At 33.7% G+C, this 11947-nt stretch overlaps 2 protein-coding genes across 2 annotated transcripts; one reads left to right on the top strand and one right to left on the bottom strand.

Annotated features, from left to right (window-relative positions):
* Nucleotides 1-1738: 1738 nt before the first annotated feature.
* Nucleotides 1739-5038, bottom strand: LOC110735234 (serine/threonine-protein kinase D6PK-like). Its single transcript, XM_021915421.1, has 2 exons — nucleotides 3489-5038; nucleotides 1739-2937 (listed from the first exon to the last, which is right to left on the bottom strand). Exons 1-2 carry the CDS (start codon nucleotides 4187-4189, stop codon nucleotides 2058-2060), a joined length of 1581 nt encoding a protein of 526 aa, XP_021771113.1. The 5' UTR covers nucleotides 4190-5038; the 3' UTR covers nucleotides 1739-2057.
* A 4694-nt stretch (nucleotides 5039-9732) lies between these two features.
* Nucleotides 9733-11110, top strand: LOC110735233 (thaumatin-like protein). Its single transcript, XM_021915420.1, has 2 exons — nucleotides 9733-9859; nucleotides 10232-11110. The coding sequence occupies exons 1-2, from the start codon at nucleotides 9793-9795 to the stop codon at nucleotides 10993-10995; spliced, it is 831 nt and encodes a 276-aa protein (XP_021771112.1). The 5' UTR covers nucleotides 9733-9792; the 3' UTR covers nucleotides 10996-11110.
* Nucleotides 11111-11947: the final 837 nt, after the last annotated feature.

The following is an 11947-nucleotide window of genomic DNA, read 5'->3' as shown; positions in this document are numbered from 1 at the left end:
TCTAAACTGCACCAGCAAAATGTACCACCAAATCGCAAGAGAAAGAAAGAGAAGGGAAGAGAAAAAGGTGAGAGAAAGAGAAGGGAAGAGATGTAGTAGTGTCACACCACCAAAACTACATAATAGTTTGTGTTATTTTTTCATTGGAGTAACTCCACATCTGTCGAGGTACGTTGTCCCATTTTCTTATCACATTAAGCCTTATTATTCCATTAATTACCATATGTGTGAAGTGGTAACCCTATATAGTAAGCCACATATAAGATTTTATGCTATACTAATTAATTGTATAATGTAATTTTATTTATTTATTTATTTATTTTGCCACAAATACATTCTCATCACTTTTTTTAGTGCATTTCTTTCTTAAATTAACTATTTTTTAAATCATTCGTTTATTTAGACATCCTGGTTTTATTATTTTACTTTCATCACATGGTCCCCATTCATACCCTTTTAGAATTATTATTTCTCTACTCACAAAACCCTTACTTAGCTCTTTAACAAACTATTACACTATTATATATTTTCTACGATTTTTTATTTTCCAACAAATCCCACTACACCATTTTATTCTATTCAACTCATTTTGGTAAGACTTAATAATGGTCAAACTGATGCACCAAAAAACACAGAGGAAGTACTATTGAATCGAATAAATATAGTTGATATGGAATTACCTAGAATTTTGAAAAGCAATCAAGCCTAAGACTTCACTTTTTAAGGACCTATGTTTTTTTGGATTTGACAGCAAGTTAATGAAGGGACTTAAGGCCTGTTCCCATTGACTGAACTCAACTGAACTGAATTGAGCTGAATTAAACTGAACTGAAATGAAATGAAAATTTTATAAGAGAAGGAAATTAGGAGCTGAACTGAACTGAATTGAATTTCAACGTAAGAGAACAGACCCTTAGATTGTTTTGGCAGAAATTTATTGAAGGGATTGGGTTTTTAGTCTGGTAAGTTAAACATGGATTACTTAATCACATTTTTAACTAGAGTTCTAAAAGGTGGGAAAAAAAAACTAGGAGTTCCCAAAGGTGGAAAAAATGAAAAACATAGACCCCAATCTTATGCCTAACTCGATTTTACATAATCATTTTTTCATGTTATAAATACATTCTCCCTCACTTTTTTTTAAGTGCATTTCTTTCTTAAATTAACCGTTTTCTTAAAACACTTGAACATAATTTAATTAAATTATTTAATTTTTTTGGTCAAAATATATTATGGAGCAAAGCAAGATGAACCCAACCCTAACAAAGAACATGGGAGCATAACCTCCAACAAAAGAAAAGCAAAATGCAACATAGAAAATTAACTGTCAATTTAACTCTCCCCCCCCCCCCCCCAAAAAAAAAAAAAAAAAAAAAGAAATTCAACTGACTTTTGCATGGAATTTTCATAATGAGTAGTCCATTTTCAATAGTTTCCTCTAAAAGTGAAGATTCACGCTGGCCAAATAAAAGGGAAATTGGGGCCACAATCTCTTTCTCCCTCCCTAGTTCGAGGCAAATCGTGACATTGAACAAGAACCCACATGAAAAAGAATTTCTTTTGTGCTTAGTATGACTTATGACAGCAGTGTAATGAAAGACAAATCATAATAAAGCTAGGCATCTTTCCCTGTTCCTTTTTTAACTAGCTGGAAAAAGAGAATCATACTCGGATATGTGAGCATGAATCCTACCGTATAGTAATTTGGTCGTGTCCTTTTGAGTTGTATAGAGCCAAAACGAATCGAATTGAAGTAAAATAATGAACTGAGTTGAGGTGAATTGAACTGAAAACAAGTTTAAAAGAATATAGTCTAATACTCCGTAGAGTCATAGTCCCAAAAGAGAATACGTTGTGATTTGAGAGAAATGGGTAAGGTAGTACTGTTTTTTTTTCCCCACAAAAGCATATGATTTTGATTTTTTTGAAGCACAAATAAGCCAAGCATAATACTGCAGGAAAAAAGGCCTAACTTCATTGATGAAAAAATGGATACACAAATGGCATTTATATTATCCTAACTAATCAAAGATTATCCTAAATAAATGAGGGAAATTTCAGAAAAATTCAAAGTCTAAATAAGGACCCGAAGACCTATCTGAGTCTGAAGCACCTTGTTTGTCATTAGGAGGTTCGGATGATGTTTTGGATGTGTGATTATAGATTGTGAGGTCTATAGGTTTCGGAATTTCTGGAGGGGTACTACCGCGAATGAGAGCCCAATTTACAGTTTCGAAGAAGGGGTGTTGTTTGATCTCAGTTGCACCTCTCTTGAATCCCAATCTTTTTTGGGGATCTTTTACAAGCAGACCTCTGATCAGATCTTTAGCAGCAAAACTTGCTGGTGAACCCTCAGGAAATTTGAGGGGCTGCCCAACTACATTGAACAATGTCTCGCGGTTTCCATTGCCTTTAAATGGTGTCTTACCATGGAGTAGTTCATACAAGAAAATACCAAACGTCCACCAATCGACAGCACTGCCATGACCATCTCCTCTAATTATTTCAGGAGCTAAGTACTCATGTGTTCCAACAAATGACATAGAGCGGGCATTGGTAGGTTCTGCAATAAGAATTGGAAGTGAGGATGTGTTTGTAAAATTAAACTTTTCGCTCTTAACCTTACTAGACTTGGAGCTGAAAAAGCGTGGCCTGAAACAGGAAGGCTGCAAGCAAGAGGGCTCAACGCAAACAGGTAGTTTGCAAGACGGTTCAATGCACCGAGGTTCAATGCAGTAAGATGTGTTTGTACAGTTGGGCTGATAGCTTCCCTTAACAAGAGTCGGATTTACACAACACCTTAACGAGAGGTCAAAGTCCGAGAGCATAATATGCCCATCTTCCCTCACCAATACATTTTCGGGTTTTAAGTCCCTATACACTACACCCATCATGTGTAGATATTCCAAGGCAAGAAGCACCTCAGATGCATAAAACCTGCAATAATTGAAAACCAATCAATTTAGATTCCGTTCTCTTCACCTGAAATTCACTTATCCTATGATTGAAAGGACAAACGAAAGATTCAAAATAATTCAAGGGTTTTCTCACATCAATTAAAATGTAAGCATACATGCAAAAATGGTCAAAATTTGAAGCATGTCATAAATTTGACCGTATTATGTCAATCAATTCCATCATTTAAAAAAAAAAAAAACATGTGAAGATCGGAAAAATCAATTCAATAGAGTCCCCACAAAACAAACTAAATCTTTTGTTGAAGTGACATTTTTCAAGTGATTTTCTTAGAGAAGGATGTCCCCCAATTTACAGCCATAAGTACCTTAAATTAACAACTTTAGATCCCACATACCCACACTACCAAAACATTATCATTAAATATAAGACCAATTAATCCCCCTCATCATCTTTACACTTTTATTGATCCTAACTATTGCTCTCTCGGAGCAACTGTACACCCGGGTGTATAAACCAATCGTCGAAAAATCAACAACAGATCGACAAAAATAAAGTAAAATAAAACCAACCTCGACGCCTGCTCGGAGAAATGCTTGCTAGGCTGCCGCTGCCGAAGAATATGAAGATCACCACCATTACAAAACTCCATAAGCAAGCAAGAAAACTTATCGGTTTCGAAATGTGAATAAAGTGTTGGAAGAAATGGGTGATCTAACAAACCAAGAATATCTCTCTCAGTTTGAGCTCTCAATAACTTCTTTCTTCCTGCTAACATCCCTTTATCCATAACTTTCATTGCGAACAAACACCCCATTCCTCGAAGTTCAGCTAAATAGACACTTCCAATATCACCAAATCCTAATTTCTTTAACAGCCTAAAATGTGCTAAACCCAACTCACCATCTTTCCCTTTAACACATTGAATCGCCTCCATTCTAATATCGTTGCCTTTATGAGGTTTATTGGGGTTGCTACTTCGAAAGCTGCTACTCGCATCGACATTGCTATTGGGATTATTGCTAGAATTACTCATCTCGCTCATACTCGAACTCACGCTCTTTTCACTCTCTCCATTTTCCGCCATTTTAAGCAAGCACCCAATATTATTAGGCTTGATAAACCCACTAATTTCAGACCCAGAAAGAGTAGTACTACTACAAGGACTTACACTAACACTGACATTGTCGTCTTTAATGGTTAGATCTTGAAGAATGGTATTGATAGATTCAGAGTTAAGATCAGACCTCTGTTTCTTACTGGGTTTATTCATGGATGTAGGAAAGGTGTTCGACGAAATGCCTGAATGAAGAAATGGTTTTTTCTGGGGTTTGAAGAAGTGGGTATTGAAGATTTGGGTCAATGGAAGATGACGCCGTCGTCGAGGCGGTCAAAGCGGGAGAAAATGGAGGAGAGAGAAAGAGGGAAGAAGAAGAAGAAGAAAACGGCATTCAAATTTGAAATGGGGTAATTGTTTTTTTGGGTTGGTGGGTGGGTTAAGTGAGGTGAGTTGAGAGACCCAATGAAGGGGTGAGTTGGGGTTCGAGTAAACTCAGTAACCCAGATGAGTTACAGCTTACAGACAAAAAAATATACAGAGGAGAGAGAAACAGAGAGAGAGAATGAAGAGGGAAAAAGTGATGCCTTTGGAATTTCGAGGGAGACAAAAGTGATTCAGATTTTCCAAAAAGGATGAAAAATAAATTATTGAAATTTTTGGTTAAATTTTTTTTTTTTTTGGCTACTATAACAGGCATAACAGCCAATACCGTTAACTAATTAGCAGTTTTTAGCATCCTATGTAAAGAGGCTAATCTCTGATTTCTTGAGGGTAAAGTGCCAAAACTGGTGTTTGTGAGTTTGTGCTAATACTGCTAATGTTCAATAACTAGTGTTGAAGAATCGACATAAGGTATATGGATAGATGTTGAAATTTTGAGATATATGAAAAATTGACATGTAAAGATATTGCACGGATTTAAAAATTAATGTTAAAAAATTTCAGATGTAAAAAAGTGACATGTAAAGTTATCGAGCGATTTTAAAAACTAGTGTTGAAATTTTGAGATGTTAGTAAGTGACGAAGGTGATTGATGGAGTATACACGTAAATAAGTTACTTGTACATCTATTTGTTATCCTCTTCTTGAAAAGAAAGTTGATCAAATTAAAAAAAAAAAAAAAAAAAAAAACTTCAAGATGCTACTACTAATAAATATACTTTGTATGTAACTATTGCTAACCTTGTTTTGCCTTGAGTATGTGACTTGTTGATTTCAAGGAAGAGAGCATAGGGTGAATAAGATTAAGAGATGTATATAAAAAGGCCTCTCAAGACTCAATTCAAGGAAAAAGAACCATAAATCAAAGATGATTCTAGATAACTTACAATCTTGTATGATATTGTCATAATAAAACATACGAAGTACGAAGTAGTTTATTACAATAACCATAAATCAAAGATGATTCTGGATAACTTACAATCTTGTATGATATTGTCATATTAAAACATACGAAGTACGAAGTAGTTTATTACAATGTGAATTTGTCTATAAAACCAGGTTAAGAGATACACAGGTTTTTGAGGGCATAGTTGTCAAAATTGCGATCCGGAATGTTGGATCGTGCGATCCTATGATCCCATTTTAGCCAAATGATTCGGATCAGAAGCAGAATCGCTGAGCAAGCAGGATCGCTGTAGGATCGTACATGATCGGGTAGGATCGTGTAGGATCGTACATAATTGGGTGGGATCGGACGATCTTGATTTTCACTTAAAATATTGTTGGATTGTATAGGATCGGTCAAGATCGGACAGAATCGTGTAGAATCGATCAGGATCGGATATAATCGGTACGGTCAGGATCATACAATCCTACTCTTTACTTATTAAAATGAGCCTAAAGATATCAAATTTTTCTCTAAACTAAGAAATTACTATCCAACTACTAAAGTTATAAATTTTAGCATTTTTATGGCTTAAAAAATGTTATCTAGTTATGCCGCAACCTTTTTATTACTCCTTTTATCAATTTTGTAGGATTGTACGATTCTACGATCCGATTTTACCGATTTGATCCTACTCCTCTCACCGATCCAACATACGGTAAGAATCTATAATGATCAACTAAGATTTTAGGTTATATATCTTGCAATCTTGTTTGATATTGTAATGTTGATACGCAATCTTTTACAAATGTTAATTTAATTAGTAGCATCATTGGCTAAGTATGTGATGGCATTGCTCCAATTGCTTTGGCTAGTGATACTTTAGGTAATGACATATTTCTTGCTTCTTATGTATAGACGTGTAAAGGAAAAAAAACTAAATTTGAATGAATTTGTTCTTTGAAAGAATGAGTGAAATAACTCAGTGTTGTAAATTATATATTCCCTCTATTCTTGAAACATTACAATTATTCTTTATTGGATCATCTAGTAATACAACACACTCAATTTTATCCATGACTACACAAGTCTACAATCTCTATTTACATTTACTAAGTAAGTAAATATTTTACAATAGGTAATAAAATATACCATTTTAAAAAATTCAATAAAGCACACTCTATTGCATGAGTACTATCTCTATCTACATTTAGTAGTTGAGTAGATAACTTAGAAAAGGTAATAGAATACCATTTTCAATCGTATCATTTGCTTTTTTCCACCTAATGCAGAGATATGGGATGATCTTGAAATCTTGTATGATATTGCAATGTTTATACAAAAAAGAAGTGCGAATTAAGTACAAAGTATACCTTAATGATATACTACAAGATTTATACTGGGTAGTTTTAATGCATGTACAATGTCAAAAGTCTTTAAAATACTTTGTATTTTAGTGATATAATGAATAATCCTTAACCTTTGGTTAAAAATTTCCTATATCACTACAAGACTAGAGATGTAAATAGGGCGGAGCAAGGCAAATTCAGGTTTTCCTATCCCCATCCTCTCCCCGCCAGGTATAATTTTATAAACCATTCCCCACTTCATCATCCATCTAAATGTCCAACAGTTGTGTAATCCCTATCTTAGGGCATGTTCTCTTACGTTGTAATTCAGTTCAGTTCAGTTTAGCTCAATTCAGTTCAGTTCAGTTCAGTTCAGTTCAGCTCCTAATTTCCTTCTCTTATAAAATATTCATTTCAGTTCAGCTCAGTTCAGTTCAGTTCAGCTGAGTTCAGTCAATGAGAACAGACCCTTAGACCCATGTATCATTTCAAACCTGCCTTATAGTACTTGTGTTGTACTTTCATAATAAATGTTTTCCTTTGTTACTAATAAAACTTAATTGTTCAATAGATCTTAAAACCAAATATATCCTTGAATGTTGGACACGTTCCTTGTAGTTCAATATAAAGATAAATTGCAAATTGTTAAATTTTATTTTTCATATTTTAATTAAGGCAGTGAAAGACGGTTTGGTAAATTTTTTATTTAAGGTTTATTTGGCATCAATTTTGGTTTTTAGTTTTCTGTTTTTTTGAAAATTAAAAACCAAAAACGTAAAACAAGAAAAAGGTGTTTTCACTTTTTTGTTGTCAGTTTTCAAAATTATTATGATTTTTATAAGTTTAAATAATTTTTGATTCATTATGTGACATATATCATATACTTTTATACAATAAAAAAACTTCAAAACAGAAAACCACAACAATGCCAAACGAACCCTTAGGTATATGGTGTGAGTAATGGTGGGGAAGCGGGGCGGGATGGAGCAGATTTGGGGCGAGTACAACTTAAGTTCCACCCTCGCCCCACCACTTATGGAGGACATGATTTCTAATTTTCTATCCCCATTCTTGCCCTACCACTTAGGGATGTCTATTCGAATTTCGGTTTAGTTTTAAGCCAAATATAATTTGATCTGAAAAAAATTTGGTTCTCAAATGTTCTTCAGTATGATATGAATTACTTACAAAATCCAATATGATTTGTAGCACTCTCTCCTTTTCATAAAATTCCCAATAGTTTGACTAGCACACATGCTAATGCATAACTTTGGCCAACATTTATATGTGTATATTACTAAGAAGTATAAAAGGTTGATACAATGAAAATATACATAAAGACAAAAATATACTTCGTATATATATATATATATATATATATATATATATATATATATATATATAAAGTAAGTACATAAATAGTGTAAAAGTCAAACTGTTGCGATAATTATGAAACGAAGATAATAGAATTTAGTAGTTTGGATCCAATTTGAAAATCCGAATTGTAACAGGATTAATTAGATTCTTTTTACCTGCCTTTAATATAAAAAAGGTTATTTTTACCTTTGGCCCAATGAACCAATATTTATTGTTACTTGTAAATAAAATGTTATTAAAAATGTACAAATGGTCCAATATTTGCTCATAGTCTAAACACATGCCTTGAAAACATAGTTTTATATGATTAATATATAGATAATTCAAAATTACAAATTACTAGCTTAGGTTTTATAAAAATAAATTAATAGAATATGAGGATTTTAGAAATTTCAGATATTTACAATCCAAACCATCTCAGTACTAAGCAAATAGAAAACCGTTTTTTTTTTTTAAAAAAAACATCAATCCAATCCAATTTTAAAAATAATTCGATTTAAATTAATAAATCAGAATAGGAAAAGTACAAACTACAAAGAATAATACATTTTTCTTTATAAAAAAAAAAAGGTATAATACACTTGATAAGAGTTATTAGTAATGGATTAGGCTGTTTTGGCTCCCTAAAAGGCAGTCTCTATCTCTATAAGTTGACTTTGAATGAGACTATAGAGTAATTTCCAAACATAAAAAGGGCCAAAAGGCTACATATAGCGCATGCTTAAGAGACTCGAAAAGTTTACAACTGTGGTGTGATGGTCCCATATTTTGGGTCCATGCGTAATGGTATGGGCCTTAATTAAGATTTGCTAAATAATTGTGTAGTCATCAAACTCATCAGTTAACTACGAAGTAGTTATAATTTTTTTTAAGGATCTTCACATAAGTATAAAAGTACAAATGGCATGCTGCTTGATGAATTACCCTTGAACTGCATCCTTGTAATTTGTAAGTGTTCAGTTCACATTTACTGAGCTGAACTGAACTGAGCTGAGCTGAGCTGAAATGAATATTTTATGAGAGAGAGAAATTAGGAGCTCAAATAAATTGAACTGAACTGAACTGATTGGAGCTGAACTGAACTGAAATTAAGTAAATGTGAACAAGCCCTTAGAGCTTTAATTTAAAAATTAGAAGGTGGTGCTTAGGTGGAATCTACGTGAATTAATAAATGCCTCCATATGAAATCTTTTATGTTGACTTATATATTTATCGGACATTAGCCGCATTCATCATTTATAGAGAATTCATATCATATAATCACAAAAAAAAGCTCTACTCAAACCTTCTGGTAATATTTTAAGATACCCCTTTTTCTTATACATAGTAAAGTGATTAGCTTTATTATTTATTTTTAATCAACGTGAGATACTCACATGTGTTATTAGGGAATGAAAATCATAGAGATTTACGGACTTCAACTAATTTACGTCTTTCTTAATTTTGCAATGCCTCCTTAGCTATAACCAAATGAACAAATGTCTTGCTTTCTCTTGATTTGTCTTGTAAGGCAATGTATCTATAAAGTGTATATACAGGCATACAGCCACGTTTCTATCTTGTTTTTAAAGATCAAAACAAGTCAAGATCACAATTCTTTAAGTAAAATCAAGGACCTAACAATTTAGTAGCACTTGTTAAACTAGCTTCTGGAATTAATAATATTAAATTAACACTTGTTACACTTGCCACTTTATATAATTCATTTGTCAAGACTAGCTTAGATTTCATAATACATTATTAAACTTCTGATCTACATACTCATGTTAGCCATAATGAAAATGCCTCAGCTAATTATCTGTACCATGGTTTGGCATTTACTTCTGTTAGGTATCTATTCTTCTTCTTTTAGAAGCTTAAAATTTACCTCGTTGTTATACAGTAGCAAATTCTTTGTTGATTTTAAGTTTAGGTAACATATATAGGTAACATATATGTAAGTATGTTACCTAAACATAAAATGTATTGTTTGTCTATACACATGTATGTAGATTACAAAATATATTTTACTCGTGTTATTTTCGTTTTTTTTTTTTTAAATTCCATATATGAACAATCACCAATAATGTGTTACTGTTGCTCATTTTGTACTTTAAGGATAGCCTCTTGACACATTCAGGTGTATATATACGTGTAACATGATTATATGATCATTTCATCCGTCACATTGTTTATTGCAAAATGTTGTTGATCAAAATGCAGGAGTAACAGGACACATTGTACCTATAGTGGTCACAAACAAATGCCCCTTCACAATATGGCCAGCAACAGCCCCTAACACAGGCCACCAAGTCACGGCCAATGGCGGTTTCACCCTTAAAGCCGAGCAGTCATCAACCATCCACACTCCATGGGACTGGAGCGGCCGCATATGGGCTCGAACCGGCTGCAACTTCAAAGCAGAGAGTACCAACACCACCACAAATCCCCTAACCTTAAAACCAGCATGCCAAACAGGGGACTGCGATGGCCGGCTCGAGTGCAATGGCCTCACAGGCAAACCGCCAGCAACATTAGTAGAGCTCACCCTTCACTCAGACAAAAACCACCCTAGCTTCTACGACGTTAGCCTCGTGGACGGGTACAACCTCCCAATATCAGTCATAGCAGGACGATCATCCCTTGACTGCGCCATTCGAGGGTGCGTAAGAGACTTGAAAGATTTTTGTCCATTGGAGTTGCAAGTTAAGGATGGAAGAGGGGATGTAGTGGCTTGTAAGAGTGCTTGTCTCGAGTTCGATATGGACAGGTTTTGTTGCAGGAATGAGTATGGGAGCCCTGAGAAGTGTAAACCAAGCTTGTATTCGAGTTTGTTTAAGGGTGCTTGTCCTTCTTATGTTAGCTATGCGTTTGATTCGCCTTCGCCTTTGGTGAGTTGTTTGGTGAAGGAGCTTTTTGTTACATTCTGTCCTGCAGGATGGGGTGATAGACATGGTAGTCATCTAGAACAATATGCTTCTTATTAGGTAAATTGCTACTTCAATTCGTTTATGATTTTATACTTGTTGACTGACCTTATCTCTATGTGAAGCTTGGAACAATAAATAGAGATTAATGAAATTAAATTTGTTTGTGTTTGGATGATGTTTATTGTATATTTTTTTTTATTTAATTTAGGGTTGTTTAACAAATGGTTTATTGGGCAGATTTCGCTAATGCCCCTAATGGTGTGAATAAGGCAATGTGTTTGTGAACAACTCATTGTCAATCTCAAATAGCTCGAATAGAAAATTAAAAATAAAAATTAAATGCGCATTTGATCTTGAACATGCTTGAATAACAATATTGCTTAACAAACCGAACTCAAACAAGTAGATATGTATTCGTTTGGTATTGCTGTGGTTTGGTTTTTTGTAGTTCAAAACCATATGAAATATGACATATAATGAATTAAAAATTAGTTTAACTTATTAAATCCTGACAATTTTTAAAACTGACAACGACTGAGAAGTGAATACACCTTTTTCTTGTTTCCAGTTTATGATTTTTGATTTTTTAAAAAAATGAAAAAAAAAAACGATGTCAAACAACATGTCTTGATTTGTTTACAACCCACACTACTTTTGGTTTATTTTTATTTGATCAAATAGCTTAAAAAATACTTTATAAATTACTTTTTCTACAAACTAAGGGGTTGCCTGGTTTGGGAGGAATGGGGGAGGAAAAAAATACAAGAGCAATAATTCTGGAAATAAAATTGGGTTTGGCATTGGGAAAACAAATAAAGAGGGTAAATAATTCCCCTCAAAATGGGGGTAACTGTTACCTAGCCCCCCTAAAGTAACTTTCTCCTCCCCAAAAAATTTCCCAACCTACTACTCTCACGTGCCTCCTCTGCCTTCCCATCTCCCTCCTTTGGTATTCTCTCCTATTTATCTTTTTCATCTCCATTTTTGCTTATACCTTCTTCTATACTCA

This window comes from Chenopodium quinoa, unplaced genomic scaffold (genome assembly GCF_001683475.1).
Source record: "Chenopodium quinoa cultivar QQ74 unplaced genomic scaffold, ASM168347v1, whole genome shotgun sequence".
Classification (NCBI taxonomy): domain Eukaryota; kingdom Viridiplantae; phylum Streptophyta; class Magnoliopsida; order Caryophyllales; family Amaranthaceae; genus Chenopodium; species Chenopodium quinoa.
Note: the sequence above shows the minus strand (reverse complement) of the source record. Positions and strands in the feature narration are given on the sequence as shown.

Bases quoted from the DNA above. Each gene is read 5' to 3' on its own strand.
- LOC110735234 (XM_021915421.1), bottom strand. From the start codon at position 4,189: ATGAATAAACCCAGTAAGAAACAGAGGTCTGATCTTAACTCTGAATCT. The intron at 2,938-3,488 runs GTTGGTTTTATT...CAATTATTGCAG, and splicing joins TTCTCCGAGCAGGCGTCGAG to GTTTTATGCATCTGAGGTGC.
- LOC110735233 (XM_021915420.1), top strand. From the start codon at position 9,793: ATGTTAGCCATAATGAAAATGCCTCAGCTAATTATCTGTACCATGGTT. The intron at 9,860-10,231 runs GTATCTATTCTT...ATCAAAATGCAG, and splicing joins TTGGCATTTACTTCTGTTAG to GAGTAACAGGACACATTGTA.